This window comes from Phalacrocorax carbo, chromosome 7 (genome assembly GCF_963921805.1).
Source record: "Phalacrocorax carbo chromosome 7, bPhaCar2.1, whole genome shotgun sequence".
Classification (NCBI taxonomy): domain Eukaryota; kingdom Metazoa; phylum Chordata; class Aves; order Suliformes; family Phalacrocoracidae; genus Phalacrocorax; species Phalacrocorax carbo.
Window position 1 is genome coordinate 52,564,045 of NC_087519.1, and position 23,372 is coordinate 52,587,416.

Below are 23,372 nucleotides of genomic sequence, written 5' to 3' on the forward strand. Positions count from 1 at the left end.
CCGAGTCAACCCCTTCCCTGGGGAGATTATTCCAATGGTGACTGTTTTCACTGTGAAAAATGTCCCTCTGGTGTCCAATCAGAATCTCCCCAAGAGCAACTTGTGTCCATCCCCCCTTGTCCTCTCCATGGGACTCCATGTAAAAAGGGAGTCTCCGTCTTCTTTGTAGCTACCCCTTACAAACCATGGTATCCATACTACAACTGCGGGCCAAAGTTCTAACATGAGGTGCCGCAGCACAAATACGAATTCTGCTCTCTGTGTGGGTCTTGTTTTTGTTTGTGGTTTCTTTTGGTTTTTTTACAAGTAGGGCAGAGCGAGCCATTGGGCAGCTAACCGAGAAACACACTTCTGCAGGTCCGCACCGTGCGTTCTAATGGCACTAGTGTCGGTCATTAAAATAATCCGTACATTTACTTTTATAGTTTACTTTTCTAGGTGAGCCTTAATTCATACTTCTGGTGAAAGTATGTAGCAGAAGCTTTCTCCTGATTTTTTGTCTTTTTTTGTGCAACCATATTGAAGACCAGCGCACAATATGTTATTGTGTATTCGTTTGACATCCAACCTCACAAGGACTGTCCTCTTTGGGACACTTACGAGATCTTGAAATAGGAGATATTATAACTCTTCAAATAATAGAGTGAGTGTACATATCTGTCCTTTAGAGGGACAAGCAACTTCTCCTTTCTTTTTCTTCCTGTGGGGTATGGAGAAGCAAGAATAATCTCACTGGCATGAATTATTTAATATCCATTTGGAGGGTGTGAATGATGCATCCCAAAATGAGTAGCATGGCAGAACCTGATCATTACAGAGTTAGACTACACTGAAATGCGTTCAGAGTATTTCTGTCTCTACGTATTATAGAATGAGAATGCCTTTAGGCGTTTAAAATTATTTACAAGCCACAGCTATTTCCATGGAGTATAAAATATCAACCATTTGAAAATGAGGTCTTGTTGTCAAATCCTAATCCTCTTACCTACCTAAGCAGTGTTTTTATATTAGCAACAAATGTTACTACAGCACAAAACATTAGGGAAGTCATGCAGTTCCTATCAAGTTGCAGTTTATCAGTGTTTTATATTAAAACTGATTAATTTGCATTTTGTTAAACCTAGGTTTCACAGTATCTCAGTATGTGTGTGATAACTAACACTGACCGGCTTTCCTGCTACTGAATACCTGGGAGAAAAAGCTTGACCACCATTACCTCCAGGAAAGTACTACTTTCTACGTAATCAACAAACAGTTTGACTGCATCCTTTAATAACAAGCACAACCATTCCATGCTCAAAAGTAGTTTAGATTAAAAACTAGATCTAAAAATAGAAGCTCTAAAGGAAAAAAACACCCAATGTTTTCAGCGTATTCACAGCTGGGTGTGGAGACAGGGTCCTTCTCTTAACATAGGATTTTCTTTGCTGGGTGTTCGTCATAATGTAACACCATGTTAAGCTGTTTTCTGAATTTTACCACAAATAAAAGTAGTACGCTAGGCTGTGTCTGTGGTCATGGCAAATAAGTCTTGAAAGTTTCCTTACCTGAGGTGCCGGAGAGCTTGCTTTTATCTGGGCTGATGGAGAAATACGGGAGAGGTTTTAATGCAGTGCTCTGTGCATTTTCTGGTTGGTGAGTACAGGAGTCTGGGGTAAGTGGGTAGTTTGGAGAAACACAGCTACCATAGCCACGTTCTGTGATTTCTTAATTACTTTTGTTAAACCTTGTAACTCTCTGTATTTTTTAAGGTACTGGGATGTTCGGAAGTGCTGATGGCATTCCAATTGCAGTCTCGCCACTTAGATAATTCATGCTATGTAATTTTAGCTCTAAATATTTGATTGCTCTGAAATTCTCTTATCAAATGGGAGCATACCTGCTTGATTTTTACCTCCCTTGAAAAAAGCCATTAAGATTCCTAGCAGTTTGTACAGGGTGTTGGCAACAAGTATATCCGAGTTAATGAGGCATATGACTTCAATTTAGGTATAGGAAGCATAAATGTAATTCAGTGTCATATAAAAAGCATCAGGAATCGGGGACTGTCAGTTGATAAAGTGAAATGAAGAAAAAGCCCAGTAAAGGAAATTAGATTTACACTATATAATTTTTTACTACCTTGCTTTTGTATTTATTACCAGTTTGATGTAAACTTTATATCTAAAATGTGGCTCAGTCCTGTGAGGTCCCATTTATTATAAAGACCTTACACTGATGGGCATATTTTTTAAAAAAATAAGGCAGTTATTTCAAAACATGCATATGTGCCTTAACAGAGAATAAAGCCCTGAACAAGCAATACAGGCTTATGCTTTTGTAGCTGTAAATTTATTAAAAATTAATTTAAATTTGAAAAGTAGTACAACATATAAGAATAAATTTAAATATTTCACACCAAGCATACCTATTTCTCCGTGCTTTGTTTTGTAACTGCTGGTATAACAGTTTCCCATGTTTTTTAGGAAGTCACCATTAAAAGGCCAAAAGGATTTTACACTTTTTTGAAAGGTAAAACCAGAGTTATAAGCCTTGTGTTGCATAACCTGAATTTTCCGTGGTTCAGTAGAAATCTGAATACAGTATCAGGACTGGGTCTCAGGTACCCTGGGTTTGATCTGACCTTTTATAAGTGTTGTAGTTGTCACAATTTTCTGTTTCCTTTGACCCCCCGGGGTGAAAAAGGTCTTCTCTGTCATGCAGGATACCTGCATGTGTTTTAAAAGAACTATATTCTTTTAAAGCCATGTGGGTTATCTGCGAGGCAGGTTTTTCTTGTGCAAATGCAACATTCTCTTCCCACACAGCCTAAAAAACCAGTTTACTCCTGGAATTTCCAGATGCGATGCTTTTGTGTAGGAAAATAGCAGGTTGTTGGGGAATTTCTGAGTGGGTAACGGTGTTCCTTGGCAGCTGTAGTGATCTGTTTGAGATACACCTGCGCTGCGGTGGCTATCAGAAGAATGAAAGACAATGCTAAATTCTTTCTCCCTGATGTGTTTAAATAAACACTAGTTCTTGTGGGAGTTGTTTTTCCCTAGAGACAAGATAGTCCTCTCAATGAAATAGATGTGTGTGTATAAGGAACATCTCTCGTTTCACTGTGATAATAGTGAAGAACCAAAACTAGGGAAATTTTCTGAGTTAAATGCATCTTTTCTGTGACTGATTTTGCAGCGCTACAGAATGATTTCACTAGGAGTCTTCATGCTGCCCATAAAGGCCAATTAATAATGTTCAGATTTTAGGTATTTTCGGTAACGCATCATACATGCTTAAAAGAAAATATGCATAAGCTGGAAGGAAATAATTGCTGAGAAACTAAGGATCCAACATCTTATTCCTTTTTAATTGATTATTTTATTCTAAATATAAAATTAATTAAAAGCAGCAGGTTTTTAGTCATTCGACCTCAGAAGATTTCTTGCTGTACTTTGATTCATCTTTACCTTACTCTGAACACTTACAGGCTCGATCTACAGAGTGACCATTTGTTTCAGCATTTGTACTTTACTGTGTTATAAATGTTGACTAAAACGTGCTAACAAGTCGAATAAGTATCATGAGACGAAGCTGTTCAGTTGCGTTTCAGCCTCTCGTACAGCATCCAGAAATAAAAGATCATAGTGAAACTGGGTTGTACGTGCTTTTTGAACTTTGCCGTCATGGCCAAAATAGATGTAAAAATCACGCCCAAGCATTGAAATGACAGTTTTTACAGTATAGTAGAACATTATAGTCTGCCCATCTTCCTTAAATATTTTCATTATGGCCCTAGAATAGTGGAGGTGATCAGACTGTTGCGTCGTGGGAGTAGGTGAACACATCACAGTAGTGGTGTGTAACATTTAGGCTATTGAAACCACAACTCTCCTCTGTATATAGCGTATTAATTATCATCAGCACAGTTAGGTTTTCTTTTCTTTTTCTCCTGCAGAGAATGAATGAGTGGATATATTTTAGAGTTATTTTTATGTACATACTTCAATCATGATAGTTTGGTAAGGCTCAGAATTTGGAAACGCCATACATTTAATTTCTATTCAGTTGTTTTGCTCTGTGGTGTTGGGTAGGACTGAAATACGAGGTACCTTGCTTGCCTTTAGTTGATTTTTAAAGTACTTTGAGGTCTACAGGGGAAAGTGCTGTATTAAATCTCCCTAATGATTTTATAAACAGCTGATTTGCATTAACAGCAATATGTATGAGCAAAGCAGGATGTTTATAGCCAAACCAGATAATCAGGTGGGAGAAAACAGAGGAGTATGCTTGCCATAGAATTAATACAATTCCTAGAAACTCCTTGATTTTTTTTTTTCAGTAGGTTTTGGTACTCAGGGCAAGCAAACAGCTAATAATATTTTTTTAGGAGCTGTCAAACTTTCTTCCTCTAATGATTTGTTTGTCAGAGTGTAGCAAGTTTTTATAGGTGAAATATATATTTGTGAATCCTTTGCTATGCAGCTTCTCCGGCCTTTCCTACGTGTTGATGACTATTTAGCATAGCACGTTTGCAGTAATAAAGATGCTAATCTGTTGCTTTCTGCATTTTCACATGGTCTGTGATTAATAAATCCTGTGGCTCTCTGTTTAGGTAATTTTACTTCAGCTAGATGGTCTTGTCTTATGCTTCTGCTTCTTAAATGTGTTTGTCTTGCACCACTTACTAACACAGGTGGCGATTCAGCTCAAGAAATAGAGATTGATTAATGATGAAGAATAAGCTTCCTTGCTTTAGTTCTGAAGCTGGGATCACTGACACATTGTAAGAGTAACTGGTCATTCTTTATTTGTCCTGTTGAAAACTACTTAGACATTTTAATCCATTTTCAAAAGCTGCTAAGGTTTTAACTTCAGCTGCAGTCACATGAAGGAAGGTGACCAGGACAGACCAGTACATGTCTCCAGGTGGAAGATGAGCTGTAGAAATGCCCAATTAATTTATTTGTTTGTTTGTTTTAATATGGGCTTTTATTTATACCAGGATCTTAATATTGCAGCACAAGGTACCTATGAATGCTTAGCTCTAATTAGTGGTAGAATAAGGTCTGCAGTGAAGTACCACTTGATTGTAGTTTAGATGTGTCAGGTCTATTTTATACCATTAATCCAAATGAAATACATTTAATGGGCCATATGGTACTCTAATTTTCTCAAACTTGTAATGTAAACCTGTAACATGATGCTGAAAACCAAAACGAACTCCAGAGAAATAAAATTATTCAATTACGAATGTGTCCTTGCACTGACATGAACCACTCCTTGATTACTGTCTAACCACATGGCTCGATTTCCTTCCAATCTAAAGGGAGGGCTTGATTGACGCAGCAGAGACGAGCCTGAGCAACCGAGTGATCTAAATAGCGCTATTATGTGTGTTTTACTGTAAGACTAACCAGCTGAAGAAATGTAGTTTGCCTGCTCTGAAACAGGGAGTTAGGTCTTGCAGAGCCTGTTGCTGATAATTTATTCTAGATGCATTTTTAAAGATTTTTTTTTCCCCCTACATAAAAGCTAACATTTAAAGGATCGTTAAGTAGGACCTGACTGCAACTGGTGAAGTATTCCGTAGCAATTAAACTTTTTTTCCCGAACTGGGAACTCACAAATTGTTCTTGCATATATGAAAGGAAAGATTCTGTGGATTATCAGAAATAAAACGAACAAAATCTGTCATGTTATAAAGAGGGTTTTGGGTTGTTTTGGGTTTTTTTTTTGTAAATGACAGGACTTTAGGTTTAAACGCAGAAGAATAGCAGATGAGTTGGTGGGTAAAAAATAATTGAAGGGAAGGCAGAATGCCAAAGCGATACACAGTTGCTGTTACATGACGATTGACAAATTATTTGGCATTGAAGAACTTTAAAATGCCTTTAAATCCTGTGTTTCTGGACATTGGCATTGGTGGAGTCTTCACACACCCCCCAGGCGATTCCATGGCCCACATCTCCTGGTAGTGTTTTCCTTAGGAGGGACCTCCATTTCCTAGCAGCAGTCATTTTTTTTGCAGTTTTTCATCTCCGTTCTGTACTGATGCCTGCTTGGCTTGCGGTAAGGATCAGGCATTTGCTGCCAAGCAGGGAGGCTGTCCTGCTTGTCACAAATTGCAGTTATAATTTAGGGAGATGATCTTTTCCTGGTTTCCCTGCCTGGTGCATATTGAAAGAAACTTGAGACAGGGCTTGTACGTTTTGTTAGGAGTGTGTTATACGTGATACAAGAAAAATATTGCCAGTTGATCAACTAAGTGGACTTTGAAGTTAATTTCTGTGTCAGAAACAGTAGTGTCTTCAGTGTGGGAAGATCGAACAAAGATTTAGGATGGTTCTTCCAGGTAAGGATGAGGAGGGAAGGAAATTAAAGCAGCAACTACTAACATAGCCAGGATTCGTGGGTAATAGTCCTATAAACAGGTACTTGTAGGTGTGGTTTATGTTATGTGTCTAGCTGCTGGCTTTAATGCTATAAATGCAGTTGATAGTAGACTTAAGTGATGTTACTGCAAAACAGTAATAAAAATAGGTGGCTGAGCTCGCTGGTCATCGACAAGCAAATCTGTATAAATAAAGGGGATTAAACGTGGGGGGGTTTTTTGTTTATATGACTGAATGGGGTCCCTTTGAGCTTTTATATACTTCCTTCCTACAGCTGCTGATCCAGTAAGATACAGCTTTCCCCCGTGTCTTGCTCTAAATCTGTGCGAGTGCCTCGCAACATCTCAAATGGCATTAGACACCTGTATTTAGGCAAGCAGGCAGCCTACAATGTCTAATTACTCCCATCCCATCTCCCATCATTCCCATGCCTGCCCTCATTCTTCGGCATGTTAAGACTATCTCATTTTTACATCTTACTATAGGATGTTGCTCCTCAATTTCTTTTCTTATAACTGTAAGACAGGGATGGAGGAAGAGGCTTGCTTTGCCAATTCCTTCAACTTCTTATTTGCTTTGATTTGTTATTGTATGTGAAATATGCGGCATGCTGTACGGTGGGCTGTTGTTCTTGCATTGATTAAGTTAAAAGCTTGCCTCATTGATGGGAAAGTTTTATTAGTTGTAGGCCATTATTATTCTTTATCTTAAAGTCCATTAATTTTGGGAAACATTTCATTTGTTTAATGAATGCAAAACACACTACATGAAGTTTGCAGTCATTGCCAAAGACTTGAAGAATGCTGATGTTGTAGACTCTGCGTAACAATAAAAATAAATTGGAAGAGAACAGTATCTTGCACATAAAGCATTCCCCCATATTAGTGCAGTGTTAAATATTTATGGTTGAATTAGTCATTATCAGGGGCTTGTGTGTCAGGACAGTGGAGGCTGAACAAAGCGGTTAAACTCTTTAAGTCGCTAGCACGATTGACTTGAACGTTGCTGCCATAAAAATACAATTCCTGTACCAAGAAGGATGGTGGTGTAAAAAAGTACCGTATCTCATTGTACTCCTTACTGAATCTGTAAATGTTTCATAGGCAAACTTTCATACGTAAAAAAAATCCTACATTGTTGATATAGCGGGGGAAAAAATAACATTCTTTTTGAATAGTTAAAATGGGATGTAGGAAAGTGTTTTCTGAGGGACAGAATGCTGGCTCTAAGTCAGGCGTGGGTTTCTGAGAAAGGAAGGCATCTCTTTTGGTTCCTGGTATGCTGGCAGAAGGAGGGGTCGGTGTATATTCAGCATTAACTGACTCGCCATAATTTTCACCCCTTAGAAACAATACAGAAAGGGGGACAATATCAAAATACTCTATTAATTAGCTGTGTCCCTGCAGTATCTATAGCCTTAATTGCTTTTTTGTGAAACCCAATCTGTTTAGCAGATGACAGTAATGATCCAGTTTTCTTACGTTCTTGACACTTAGCCAGCAATTTTGGGGTATGGGTGAGATGACACTAATGGAAAAATGCCATAGAATTTCATTTGTACAGTTACACCGGTTGACTTCTCGCATATTAGATTAAAAATTTCTGGCATATTCTGCTGTGTGAAATGTTATTCATTGTATTAAACCTTGTTTTCCTTTTCTATTACCCTCTATTACCCCACCTCCAGTTGGGAATTACAGGTGTAAATTCCAAGGCCACACTTGTACCTCTGGTCAGCAGCTTACAGTATTCCGTTTCTGAAAATCCCATAACAAATTCTAGATATGAATTCATAGATTATGAAAGGTTAATATGCACCGAGTACTGTAGAAGGTATAAAGATTTAGATTTACAAGGAAAGAAATGTACATTAATTTCCCCACTCCATTTTCTTACTTCTCTGAGGTATATAGTAAGATTTTGATGGTCCTTCCCATGTTTCAGGATACTCCTTCTGTTGATTACTTCTTGAAAATTAATTCCAGATAGTCATGATAGTTGCATAAATTCTTAACCTGAGTAGATGCAGGTAGCATTAGCCTTCAAGAGCTTGGCTGCCATTGTGTTTCCTGAGAGCGAGGATCAGGTCCTTTGTGAACGACAAGGAAGATCCTTCCATGTAGTGTGTCGCTTGCTTGTGGATCGTTGACTCTTCAGCTCTTTGTCTTTTCTGATACTGAATTGTTTTGCCCAACAGTTTTATTGAGATTAATTCAGTCATTTAACTTTGTGGTTTCCTTTGGTGGGTAACTCCGGGCTTTGTGCTTGCATCACAGATGTTCCTATTGAATCCAAAAGTTGTATTTCACATCATTCGGTAAACTTTTAAACACTAAAGGAAGAGCAGACTATTCCTCATTTATGGGACTTGTCCGAATGTGTTGGGCAGTATGAGGAGGTCAGGAGGCAGCGTAATCTACGCTGCAGCATAGTACGCTGTGTGATGCTTAAACACCTTGTAATTCCTGAAAGGAGCAATCGCTTAAGAACGGATCTTGTGTGCATATATGTGCATAAAATTACAAACACGCCTTTATGTGTGGATGTGTGCTATACAGTGGTTTGACTGGGAAAGATTGTAGAAAACAAAATTACATTATTTAAAAACACCTTTTGAAATTTGGATGTAGTTTGGCCTTCTGCGGTTTCTGTTGTAGCTTTGGTTTTTAAAAAACAAGGTTACTGACTTTATTGAGACTGTATAGGTAGCAGGTGGATTTGTATGTCTGAACAGCCACACTGTGATTTTGTTAAATGTCTTCTCAAGGTGATTGAAAGCTCCTCAAGAATGCTGTAAAGGGGGACTGAAACACAGGGACAAAAGTTGTAACTAGAGAGATGCCTTCAGGTTTAAAAACTTTTTAAAAAAAATCTCTTAATCTAAAAATCCCCAGAGAGCCCTGATTTAAACTTTTGCCTGCAATGTTTTAACAACTATGACTTTAAATTGACACCTAAGATTAAAGAGACATTAATGTTTAATTTTTATTATTCTTGCCCTTACCGTGTCCCGGTGAGCCAGGATTTTGGCTGCTGTGAATCATGTTGCTCCATGGGTATCTTTGAAGGGGAGAATGTTTGCTAGGGGTGGACTGCACATACAGGGGTCGTTTGTTTCTATTTTGACTGTAACTCTCAGTCTTTCCGGATGGACCTTGCACAGCTGTGACTGTATGTAAGAATGGTGGAAGCGGAAACCTGTAACAAAAAAAGAGAGCGATATAGCCACCTTTCAAAAATACTTATGCAATGGAAGCTATTTCTTGAAGATATTTTAAAACAGTTTTTCCGAGACTCTGCAGCCTTTATTTATGCTGGGTAATAGGCAATTGTATTCTGCATAGCGCTGAAGTGAAACTGTGAAGCAATAATTACGCTAATTTAAAAATGGAGAAGTACCGAGATTTGTCTCTTTCTAACTCTTAAAACATTTTCCTTGCTAACCTCAGGAACGTTAATATACAGAATAGTGTATTTTAGTATTAAAGGAGAACTAATCTTCACACTGTTCTTGGAGCAAGCTAGTAATTTAGTAGGTAGGTCTGAGGAAGTTATGTTACACTATATAAACTGTTAGCTAAATGTAAATAATCACTAGTACTTCAATTTCTTTACATTCTTAAAAAGAAACCTAAGTAGCTTATTTGCTGTAATAGATGTTGAAAGCCTCTGTGCCTCCTGTTTACTAAGTGTTTAATTACCTAATGTATTTGGAAGCTACACCAGTATGTGGCGCTCAGTCTTGGGCTTGTTCTCCAGTTTTCATCGTCTATTTATTGCAATGCTGTTGCTAAGATTTCACCATTAAATACTTCCGTGAAAGAAGTACAAACATGTCACTGACCGGAATTGTTTTAAGCAATTTACCCAGAAAATGTGTATTTGTGTATCTTTAGCCTTTTAATTGTTTTTCTCCTAATCCCTATTTCTGCAACTGTGGCAAATTCTTTACATTGCCAGCATTTCATGCACCATAGATGTCTTGAATATGATGATCTAATTCAGCTTTTTGCTGTTAGAGAGCATGCTATTAACTGAATAAAGAACTGATTCCTTAGTAGCCATTAAAGATCTCAAAGCATGCTTCCATAAGGTACCTGTAATCTCCTGCCCAGTATGGGACATCCCGTATGCCTACCAAAGGCTTCCTCTCTTGCTCCTCCATTCATTTCACATCGGTATGACGTTGTCCTTTGAAAGCCTCGGCCATGTTGCAGCACGCTCCTCATTCTCTGCTACATCTGCTCCCAAAGGCTGCAGCGTACGTCAACAGAGGGTGAAAGGTTTGCAGGCTCCCTCGCTACCAAGTATGAATCAGCTAATACCTGTTTGCACCACTTTAAGTTCCAGCCTGGTTTTAAAATCCTTCAACCCAAAAAATGCTGCATAAATGAGCTACCGATACGAGTTTATAAGAGTCTGGTTGCAACGAAGTAAGTAGAATTTTGATTGATTTGTGTTTGTTTTCCAGAGCCAGAGCTTCAACTGTGTGGAGAAGACTAAATGCCCAGGATCTAATGTGAGTTCTGTGCAGATACAGGGAGATTCAGATTATTTCATCAACCATCTTGGAGTACCTGCCACGCAGTTTTCTTATGAGGACATCAAAACATCAGAGGTAGTTACAAATAAAAATGGAAAAACTGAAAATAGCAGAAATGTAGAATTAGATTTCCTCAGGTTATATCCTTACATGACAACCGTGTTGTAGTGGAAAGTTATCTCCTATATGTGCATTTTTTCAGATCTTTGGAGGATTACCACAGAGCTTAAAAGTGACTGATTTTATAGGGGTGCGGCTTTCAAAAAAACAGAGAAATATTTAGAACAAATGAAAAGAAAAAAAAATGGAGGACATTATGTTAAAAAGGTTAATATTATCAATAGTATTACTGGTTACATACTATCTAAGCCAGCTTTTCAGGCTACTCTCAATGTAGAGGAAATGAGCTTTGATGTGGTTTTTTTCCCCCCTGCACAGTAGGGTGAGACAGCCTTCAGAATGAATTTCATATCCATTTTCATACTGTGGGCAAAATATGCTTCTAGTATATATGTTGGTTGTAGAGGTCTGTGTGCTTGATTGGAGTCTTCAGAACACCATGTTTTATTCAGTCCACTTTCCTTCGCAAGGTAAGTGGAAGGCAGAGGCATGTTAGGCTGTTTGGAGACCAGGTTGGAACACAGATAAACTGTCAGGCAAGTTTGTCCTTCCTCAGCCTTCACGACTGTAGGTTATAGTTGCACCTGGACCGCTCAAACGTACCCTCTGTTGGTCAGCTGAGGATCAGGAAGCCTGGCATTAGTTATTTCAAGATACAGCGGTCATGAGAACAGGCGCGTGTGCTCTTGTAAGTGTAACAATGCATTGACTTCATATTCCCCTCCTTTCTCTTCTTGCACTGTGCTTATCTACGGATGCGCACATCTTTCCAAGGTCAAGAGCAAAGCTGAAGCTGCGTTGAACGGGAGTGCTTCCTGGCCCTGCACGCTAACGCGCTTCTAATTCACAAATACAGAACGAAACAGAAATATGACAAATATTGGAGCGTTGTTGTGATGTTGTTGAGTAAATTGTAATAGATTAAGTCAAGAATTTATATAAATAAGGAGACTTCTGTTTCTAAGCGTCACTACACCTATTAGGCAAAGTGTTCTTTTTAATATTAAACATAAGGCAAGGGCTGTAAGGAAAATGTGAAGGCAGAAGATCTGTGAGTGTAATCTTTATGACAGGCTTGTGGCCCAGTGCAAATTTCTGTTGTCACTTAGCAGCTATTCCACGTAGTTTTCATTCCAGATCTGTGCAGACAGTATCTACAGAGCATGAGAAGGAATCTGCAAACTTTGGTATATCAAAATAATAAGTATTTCTCAGGCACATTTACAGTATGAACGCTGAAGGTTCCCTTGGCGATTGTCTATTTCAATCCTTCCAAAGTTATTCTTCGTGTTCAGTTAATGTTGCAGATGCGCGTTTTGGGCTCAGCACAGTGCTGGAGATGACTCAGCAATGCAATTAAAGTCAGAAAAGAAAATATTTTTGTATTTCCTTAAATATGACACAGCAAATTTGATTTTCTGTAGAAAACTCAGCTTTTGTCCTTCTTGCAAAATCATTTTCTAGAGCTTGTGATAAGTGTAATCTGCAGTCTTGAACTTCGTGTACTGCACCTCTCAGACGTAGGAGATCCTGACTCCGTGAGATCTCTTTCATGTGAGAAATAAATCTGCTTAGCAAAACGTGTAAATTTCTTTTGGCGAAAGGATGGATTTTTCCCCTACAAGTGAAGTTACACAAAATGATTAAATTTGGATTCTTTTCTATATTTTTGTTATTTATTGTAGTGATTATTAACAGTCCTTCAAAACATAGGCTCATTGTCTCTCCTAGTGTGCAGTATTCTACCAGACAAGCAATCTGTTTACTCTTTATTGCAGTAGTTTATTGGGGATTCTGTTTATTGTATCAAGCAGGGATAGCACTATTATAAGGCAAATTATATATATGTGGAAATTATTCTGGGTTTACAGCTGTATTAATAAACATTGCGGGAATTTCTGTTGTGCAGGTTAGCGAACGAAAATAATCTGTCGGGTTGCAGGGAGGGATCTTTGCGTGTTTGTTTCCAAGGCATTCAGCTTTTTAAACTATGCCTCAGCTTCATTGCAAAACAAGATCTGGATTTGGGAAAACAGACTTCAGAAATGGGATGATTTGACGTGCTTTTGCAGCCTATCGTTTTACCAGGTTGGTTTCTTCTGTCTCTTTTGCTGCTGTGACCTGCCCAGGAAATTCTCTTCTTCTGGAATATGCATGAGTTGTTTATTTTATCCACCTGTCAGACAGCGTGCAATGTCACACAAAACCGATGCTATCCCACTCTCAAAAAAACCTGTTTTGGAGTAAAAAAGCCCAAGAGCAGTGCCTTGTAATCTGCCTACAGCGCAACAGTTACAGGTCAGCTTTAGAAATGCATGTCTTACACAGTAAGCGTAATGCTGATCTGCAGAGAGAAGGTTGTAAAAGCTTTTCATTGGCAGGAACCTGAGGAGTAAATAAGAGGAAATAAAAGTTCTAAGAGGAAACGTTCAGACCAGAAGAGTAAGTAAAACTGTCTTGCTTAAAATTACCTAATACAGCGAACCACAGCCTCGGGGAGATTAACTCTGCATGGCAAATGCCTGTGGTCAGCTCTGTGAGCCAGTAAAGTGCATTCTAAGTATTCAACCACTAATATAAAAATGCACCAAGTGAAATGCAGCTCATTTGTTTACTAGCAGAAAACATGCAGCATTTTGGTCTGCTAGTAAGAAGTAAACTTGGAAGAATTTCTCAAGTGGGAAAAAACAGAATATTAACCCAATTTATGAGGCTTCTCTTGCGCTTGCTGAAGAAAACCTTCCTCTCCTCCCAACCTGTGGTGCGCTGGCTTCACCTCCACGTGAGGGTCACGGTCTGATTTGTAATGTACTAGGGGAAAGGCCGATACTTTTCCTAATACTTCAGACTCTCTTACTTTGAGTAGGATTCAAGTTAATGATTCATTTACATGGTAGATGTAAATAGAGCCTCCAAACAGAGAAGTAATGTTGATTTCAAATCTGAGTTGCTCTCCTACTGAAATCCAGTATTTCTAAATCTATTAGTCCTCGCCTCAGTGGAGAATAATATTAGAAACATCTTCACTTAGCTTTACATCAACAAGAAAGAGCAGCAGGAAGCAAAAGAGGTCTTAGATCAGAGACTTGTCTTTGTTACTCCCTGTACTGCAATAAGAGCTAGATATCAATGGAATTATTCGATCGTGTGAACATTGGTACACCAGGAATAACAAATTGGAGCAAGTGAGTAAATTCTGATTTGGTTTTTCATGTGTGGACCATTTCTGTGCCCTTGAAAATATTAGTCATGTTTGTATGACAATATATTTTCAAACCAGTAAACGTTATAACAGGTATAATACATAAATGTCCTCCGTAATGATAGAGGATAGATGGGCAAACCTGTGGTTTTGGATATGTCACTGTTCATCGTGATTCTGCTTAGTGTCTTAGATGTAAATTCTTCACCTGTGGTGTTTTTATTTAGTAAACAACATGACTGAAGCTCAGCTGCTGGTTACTTGATGGTAAATTAGGAATAAAAACGTAGGAATCCAGTGCAAACACTGGGTATGGTGCCGTGTGATCTTCTGGTTTCTGTTTGAGTTCTTCACTGTTCTCTCTGAACGGGTAGACACTGATTGTGTGCCTGTGTAATAGAAAATACTGCTTTATAACTTAATAACTTGCCCTGTTTCTCTTCCCTCACGCGTCTGTTTTTCCTCCTTCTCTGTTGCTTTTTGACATCTTTTTAAATTTGCATGTTAAGGGAAAGTCTAGTATTAAATGGTTGATTTCAGTTGTGTGGCTGATAACTGTGTTCTTCCATATGAAGTAGCATTCACTGGAGGCTCAGCTCTGCTCTTGTGAATCACCTCTACAAAATGCAAAAATAAGTGTTAAAAAATATTGGAACTTAACCTTTAAAGCAATAAAAGGCCCGTCATTCAAATCTGGGGCTGCGTTAACAGAAAGTGGGTTTACTCACAGTGAACCCTTACTTGTTAAGTAATACGGAATTGCCTATAACTGGAGACGAATGGAAAAGATGCATGAATCCAGAATGCTCTGCATGATCCTGTTTGGCACGATTTGGAAAGCTGTTTTGTGACCATAGAGTGGTTTCTTTCAGAAAGAGGACACAATCGATGTGGTTTTGAGGCAACGGGTGGAAGGCCTGTATGGCGGCAGGGAGCTTGTTCCTCAGGTTCCTTGGTTCATTTCTTTACAAAGTCACTGAAATTAAAATCCGTCAGAATTTTGTGTGACACGCGCTCTAGCTAACCCCGCTGAAGTGTTTCAGCGATTAAATATGCCGAGTTCCTGCAATTCTATGTAATGGCAATTGAATTTGTTTAATTCCTCTGAAAATCAACTCGAAATTATTTCACATTCAGAGAACCAAAATAAAACCACCTTTTTTAACCTATTTAAAAAAAAAAGACTCATCTCTCCCTCTCTCTGTGGAGCAGGGTTTACCACTGGTGCTATGAGGCATATTTAATCCAAATCTGTAAAGCACCTTTCACAATCCAAGTGATGTTTCTGAGACACAGTTGGTGCTTCTGGTCAAACCACTGCACTTGAAAACTGTAGGGTTTTTTCCCAGTTTAGCTTTTGTCTTCCCTTACTATTTTTTCCCACATCTGTGTAATGGAACAATGCTCTTGGTGAAAGGCTCAAAGCGTAAGCGTGAGAAGGATCCTAAAAGAACGAGGTAGTCAAGTGGTTATATTTTTATTAAAATGTGTGAAAGTGTCAGCTTTTGGTGCAGTTTTGGAGTTTTATCTATGAACTTTTAATGTAGTTCTTTGGAATATAAAATATTCTGCGAATACTGCAGTTGTAGCTTTGTTCAGCAGTAAAGATTACCTCTACTACAGAGGTAGAGTATTTTCTATTCCTGCTTCTTTAGCAGCCTCATCAAACACGGAAAGGAGGAGAAGATTCCGCTAAGCCAAGAATATGTGTGTCAGTACATGGGGTATATGGAGAGAGGACACACGAGTCTTCCATAGTGGTGTAACTGCTGAGGGAGCTCTCTCTTTCCAAGAAGTTTCTGCTGATTTAATTAAAACAGATTAATGTAAATTTTATATCTTAAAATATACCACATGTATGTCTTTAAAATATAACACAGCTTTTGCAGTAGGGTGTCAAGGGTGCCTCCAGCCTTCTCCAGAAAGTCGTGTGGCATAAACCCTTCCGTTCGTCTTCACACTGCATTGATTATATATAAACATAACACCAGGACCAACAGCGTGGTCTGGAACATTTTGTGTTGTCTCCTGTCTCTAGCCACAGTTTTAGCTGTCAGAGAGACTCAGAACTTCGGGCATTTAACCGTACCTCCTCTTTTAATAGTCTTCTGTTTCTCTTATTTCTCTCCCTTGTTTCTTTAAGCTTTGCCTTTTTTTCTTTCTACATGAGCATCGTCCTGTATAACTTTTCCTGTTCTTGGTGGAGCACCTTAAAAACGTAGTTTGCTCTACGGGAATCAACATTTTGCTCTGATGGGCACACTTGCCCTTTTTCCTTCATGGAAGGGGACAGAGTAAAGTAATTTTTAAAAGATCTGTATTTGGAAGTGTAGTAGTGGATTTCTTCACTAAAGAGAAAAGAACCAACCCCTTAGTTGCAAGTTAGTTAATTTTGATTGCGTCTGTCAGAGCACAGTTTATAGCATAGTTGCTGAAGTACTGGGACACAAGTAAGTCACAGAGACTGAGAAAAACAGCCTTGCTTTGGCTGCCTAATGTTTGAGTACAAGAGAAAATATAATCTGGATTTGCTGTGGTTTCAGTTAGGGATTTGATTGTTTCCTCACTGTTGTAAATCAAACAACGTGAAATTGCTCAGCGCTTTGAGGCCATTCCGATCACTTGCAAACTTAAGCTGGTACGGAGTATTTTGAGCTTTTTTTCAAGATGGAAACACACTGTTACCATCCATTTCTGTGTCATTGCAGTCAACAGTTTCATGAGGAATCCGATTTTTAAAATTATAGCTAGATGATTTCCCGTGTTATCTGCATATTATTCATCCTTCTCAGTGCGTCCTATTACATAATGATTTCTATCTGATAACGCAGAATCCTAGATCCCTTCTGTGATAGTGTGGTAGGTTACATCAATGTTAGCATGATCGTTTTGTTTGGAAAAAAAACCCCACAAGTTACTGCACATTATTTAAAAAAATAGCCCTACCCTCTTTTTTTTTAGTTATTTATTGATGGACACATATTTAGCATGAAATATTTTATGGTAGCTGTCCAAGTTTGGGTATGCAGGGATTACAGAACATTTACTTTTACACCTAGACCATAAAAGTTGTTTTCCGTGTCTTCACTCAAACTTAAGTACAGGCAAGAAGTATAAAAATTACCTGTCACATTATTCACAGGCTAGACCAAGATGCGTAATACCATGGACCACTAAGCTAATTTAGACGAAAAATGAAAAGAGGTTTCTTTATGGAAGGCATTTGTATGTAATATATGTAGAAGAGTTTAGAATTGTGACAGTTTGAGATTGTATCCTCTTTAGAGAGAATGCATAATGGTTTTTATTTCTGTTGAAATATGCATAACTTTTTGAAGGTAACTTTCAACTTTCATTAGAGCCCTTAAAAGTGATTTTAGCCCACACTGGTGTAAAAAAGAGGCCAGTAAATCTTAACTCTTCAACAAATGTAGCTGCTCAGTTGTGTTTACCGTCTGCCTCCGCTCCCTCCCCCCCCCCCCCCCCCAATCCTGCCCTCTTTTCTTCCTTTTTTATCACTCTTTGGGGACACTTACTGCGGTTTCTTGATTTCAGTATTTCCATGCTTAGGCTGACACATCACGCACTTCTTTCAAAAGAAATCAAAAGCTTTCCAAGTTTTCTTTGTTATGAGAAAAGAAACAGAGGAGCTGTCCTTGATGGAGAGAACTTAGGGTCTAGTTTACCAAAAAATAACTCCTGTGTTGCACGCTGCTTTTCTCTTTCATGTGCCTGTGTTCGTGTAGAGGGAGGGCTTAGGCAGCATGGGGTGCTCTTCAGTGCATCCAGCTTGTGTCTTTTTAGAAGGGAAAGAGAAGCTGGTGTTGACACCGATTTCTGTGTGGGGACAGTACTGGATGTCTGTAAATTGCGGGGTTCCAGCACCGGTGGTTAGAAGCACCATTGTAACCCTGCGTTATGGGGACCTTCAGCTGCTCCTCCATTTCTTGAGGTTCTTTGTGTCACGGTGAGGTTTTGAACTGAGCATACAGATTCGCAGGAAGCAGGGCGGCATGGGGAGGTGCGGGGTGTTGGCCGTGTGTCAGGACTCTATCCAGTCAGCCAGACTGGCGGCGCTGGGACCTTACCACGAATCTCTCTGTCCCACTGATGACTGGGAGAGTCTGTTTCCTATCATTACTGATTCACTCATGTACTGAGTTGGTTCCAATTATGGCCTTGATGTGATGTTTATATTATTCAATTTTAGTTTAGTTGAAGTGTCTAAGTAATTAGCCTCTGTGAGAAGTTTAATTTAATTAAAGTGGAACTTGTAGGAAGCGTTTGGAGGGGGTTTTAATTTTCAAATTTGCAACTGCCTTATCTATCATCCCCGCACAGGTAATTCAGTAGTGCAGTTGATGGCCACTGGCTCTATTACCACGTGAATAGCTACATCCGTTAACATTATAACCAGCACAGTGTTTCTTAAATTTCACAAAACCACCAATGAAAAGATTCTGGGTAACGTGAGAAATTTAACTCCACAAACACAGCCTTGTACCTGTGTGAGTATATCTAAGGCAAACACGAGTTCTGCAATCTATGGTATCTTTTATTGAGAGCTATTTTTGTATCACTATTGTAGTTCACTGGTCAAACAGTTAGTGCTTAAAGTCAATCAATTTTTATGTTCTGAAGTTTCAGATCTCTCTATTCCTAATGCAGTTATCTCAACATCTTGCATCACATCATTGATCTCACTGTTACTCCATACCCAGATAATTTTCTCCTTTATTTCCAGTATGTCCTCCAGTCCCTTTCCAGATAGGAAGGCATTAGTTACTGTCTGGAGATTTCACACTGACTGCTTGGATGATCTACAGCTGACCAGGCTCTTCTGGTAAATTTTATGCCAAAACAGTATAAAATTCCTCTTATTACAAAATATGTTATTACAAAATAACATTTTAAATAATTATAAAAATTCTCTGTTATTATTTATGTCCTCCTGGATTGTCACCCAGTACCAGTTAAACTATCAGATCCAAGTATATTTATCAAGAACTTGAATTAGAAGCATCGTGGCATCATTTTCTTTGAAGGATTGGGGTAGACCACATACAAAGACGTGGTGTGTTTACTTCAGCCTTAGCTGCTCGAAACAGAACTTGCAGGCCTGTGGCATATGCGTGAATATCTGTAAAAGAGGATTGGTGCCAGTTGTTTGACCCTGATATTCCAGGGAGATTCTTACCCTAAACAGAAGCCCTATTTCCCCTCCTGTATCCAGGCTAACAGAGTTTGCATAACAGCAGTGTGTTGTTGTGATGATCTGCAATTTGGTAGCTTTTCCATCTAAAAATACAGCTCTGCATGGCTCCCCTCCTCCCTGTTTTACTCCTCCCCTTTCTCCCTGGTATATGTTAAATTTTTAAAGGAAATACACAGCTTGTAGCTGCCCATGGGGATTTACGGGAGATGTTTCATGCATGTGTGAAAGAATCAAAGTACTAGTGTGCTTAGAATACCAGAGGATACCAGAAATTCTTTGCAAAGGAGCAGACGTGTATCAGCCTCGGAATGGCAGGCTGCTTGGGAGCCCAGGATTTCCTTTTTCTAAACTGTCTCTGGAGAGTTTGGTGCTGTTGCATTTGCTGCTGGGAGGTTTTGTGAACTTTGTAGTAGAACTTTATGGTCAATAAGGTGTAGCAAAGGGAGTTAGATGTGTCAAGGTGGAGAGAGGTTTCATTTTCGTTCATGGACAAGGGATGAACTACTAGTGTGTAACAAAATCTAGTTCAGCCAGTCCACAGTAGGTTGTCTTGGGACTGCTTGTGAAGGCAGGACCAAACTGCGGCTGCTTGTGTGTCTTGCCTTTCTCATTGATGGGCTGTACTGGCTTTATAATAGCTATGCTTGTGTTTATTCATACTACGTTTCTTCTGACCAACATGTTTTTTTCTGTCCGTCTTAAGCATAAATTAGTGCTTTTTAATTTCTCAGCGTGTTCAGGGGTTGCTCAGTGCGGTACTCATCAGTAATACATTAATACATTAGTCCATCTGTTCTTTTGGACGCTAATTTAGTTGAATTTGGTAGTGAGAGTATGCTGAAATTGTTGAGGTTAATGACTCAGTGTTTTACAAGACAAAATACATTTGATGTTCACTTGATTGCTTGAGTTATTTTATTGAATAATATTAATATTTAGCTACTTAATTTCATGGAAGAGCACCTTTGTTATTCCACTAATGTTCGTGAAACTGATGACATCCTCATCAGTTGGATACATTATTTCGCTCCAGAAGAATCTGTTTGGTCTCGCAAATCCTAGTGCTTTGACGTTCCAAACATTCCATGGTGCAGGTAAGAACCTAAATTCTTTTCATAAACCTTCTGTACAGTAAGAAAAATGCACGGCGGCTTTAGCATTGACACTGTGTGAATACGTGTTGCTTCTGTAAACTCGGTCCTCAGATTCGCTCATAGGCTCTTTATTTTCTTGGAGTTGACTGAGGCCTGTTTAAGGTCAATGGAAGAAAGGCAGCCTGGAAGTTAACAGGGTCAATGCGATATGGGAAAACACATGAGAAATTTGCTTAGACACCAATTACTGCTTCTGTCGGATAGCCTACTGAAGCATCTAGTTACTGAAAACATGTATTATCTAAGGAGAGAAGGCACGGGATTATCGGTCCTCCCTGGAGAAGTAAATGGGGTGTTGTGTTCAAGGTAACGTTTTACCATTGTTGTTCTGAGCGGCTAAATTCAACAGGTCAACGAAAAACCTTCTGGTAGGGGATCTGCACTAAGGGTCAGAACCTGGTTTGTGTCAGCAGATATTAGTTGTGTGGCGCTCAGCTTAGTCTCTAACACTTAGTACTAAAATACTAAATACTAAAATTTATTACTTAATACTAAAAAACCCAAGACCTCTGGACTACCAAACAGCTGTGATTTGAGTCAGCGATACATTCTCTCAAGTAAAATTTGCGATGTTTGATTGCATGATCTTATTATGGGCATTAAAGAACTGTTTAATCAGGCTTTTGACAAGTAAATATTGTCTTTGAAGGCATTATTGTTGTTTGTAGCAACAGGCGATGCTGATTCTTCCTGCAGGATGATGAGCCTCCCACCTACGCAATATCTGTCCAATGGATAAAATCAGATTTCTTCATTCAGTGTAATAACTGAAATTGTTTTTTAATGCACTACAAATAAAAACTGGAAATAAGAAGCATCGAGTCAGGAAATAAAAGCATTTTGCTTCATAATATTTGTGAAAATGAAATATATTGTCGCTGGGACTCATGGCCTATAGCAGGACATTGTTAGGATGATCTTACTGGCACTACATGTTTTCCGTGTAACTTAAATACTCACAGTCGATCATAAAATGTTACAGCATGTTTTTGCATCCTTCACACCGCTCATTCAAGAAAAGGGGTCTCTTTTACACGTAGTGAATCTGAACTGGGCCTCCTATTTCTGACCTTCTGAAGCTTTGGGAAGATGCTCTGTGAGGTTCCAGATTCCTGGCTTGGGCTGCTTCCTCCTACTTAAACTGCCGATCCTGCCTTCAGTTTAAAAAGTGCCAGGGAAAAACTGTAGAGACGAAATAAAGCTATGCAAGTGTCCTGATATCTTAAAAGTTGCTTTCTTTGTGCTGCGATCTGTGAGTTTATGGCTTCACAGTGATTATTTCAATTCACTTAAAGTTGCAAGGAAGAAAACGTTAAATTAAAAGAGATGAGAGAAAAGTGCTTATATTCTTTTCGTGTCTGGTGACTGTTGGCTTGAGTTTTTCTGGCTACAATTAAGTTGAAAAATAAAATAAATTGCACAGCAGTGATTCCAATTCTGCCTCTTCTGTTTTCCGTGTAGTCTGATTTGGCAGGCCTTGCTGATTTTGTCCAGCATCTGGTGACACCACAAGGTCAGTGCGCGTCTTTACCAGAACATCAAAACAGAAAACAGATTTGGTTTTGTTTCTTTTCTACAAGTTCTTCAGTAAACTGAAATGGTAAAAAGCACCAAAGAAAAGCCTCTTGTCAGAAACTCCTTGACATGCCCGTTGTCACAAAGTAGGGTCATTCTGACTGACTGAGCTTTTTGACATAAGTTAGGCTGTGGCGCCTGCAAAGCTTTGCTTTCTAAAAATAATTTAAAAAGCACACACACATTTTATGTCTTGAATTTCATTTAAGTAACCAGTGAAAACCAACTTCTGTATCACTTTATAATCCCGTGTGAATTTGGGGGGGGGGGGAATATTTAATTAGGTAGCAAGAGCATTTGCTAGAAAGGGAAAAGTCAGCCTACTGGTGAGACGCAGAGCCATGCACTCTCTTCTGTGATATATTTGCAACTTCAGGGGCCTTCGTTAGTGAGAAATCCTATATGCCATATAGCAATGCCGGGTATTAGTCCATTGATTCAGTTTAACCCCCACATTAGAGAACCACACTTTGGCTTTGGTGTGTTCTCTGCTAGATAATCCACTTTTTTAGTAAATCTGTTTAAAAATCAGCTTCAGTCTGCAGCACCCTCCCAAACTAAAAGTATTCCAGATAGCTGATGATACGCCATATTTTAGTCTATGCGATCCTCTTTTCCATCACTCTTTTTTTGATCCTTCTTCCAGTTCAATCTCTTAATACCCTGCCAGGATTAAAAAAAGGAAAATGGAGAAGAGATGGTCTTCCAGCCTAGCTGAGGTGAAACACCCGTTTCACAAAGAAATACGATTGTGTATTTGCTGCCAAGGCACCATACGCCAGTTGCTTACCTTAGGGTAAAATGGAAGAAGGAATTAGGGAGAGCCTGCAGTGCACGTTTCAGAGGTATTTTCGTCCTTCTCACTGGTCTCTCTTTATCCTTTCTTCTGACGGGCGTTCTCCTTCATGCTATGACAAATTTTTGGCAATGGCTTTGAATACAGATGCAGGCAAGTCCTCGTGCAATTGTAAGCGCCTGGATTTCTGGGTAATAGTTTTGGGCACCAGCATAACTTTATAGCATGTGTTCTGCAGGTGAATTCAACCTCCCGACTCAACTTGCTTCCCCGGTTGATTCTGAAGGTGAGCACCGACTGCTTGCTTTGTGTTTTGGTGACCAGACGCTGCGTGTTTGTGTGTGTCCCTCGGGTTGCTGCAATTGTGCTCTCCGTGCTGTTGTACTACAAACA

At 39.0% G+C, this 23,372-nt stretch overlaps 1 protein-coding gene across 10 annotated transcripts in view; it reads left to right on the forward strand.

The window, feature by feature from the left end:
• NAALADL2 (N-acetylated alpha-linked acidic dipeptidase like 2) overlaps positions 1–23,372 on the forward strand; it is a 502,547-nt gene that overhangs the window by 395,738 nt on the left and 83,437 nt on the right. For all 10 annotated transcript variants that reach the window (XM_064458021.1, XM_064458019.1, XM_064458018.1 and 7 more), the window contains one exon: positions 10,846–10,992. In XM_064458021.1, the coding sequence (XP_064314091.1) occupies positions 10,846–10,992 (147 nt within the window). The remainder of the gene's footprint in view (positions 1–10,845; positions 10,993–23,372) is intronic.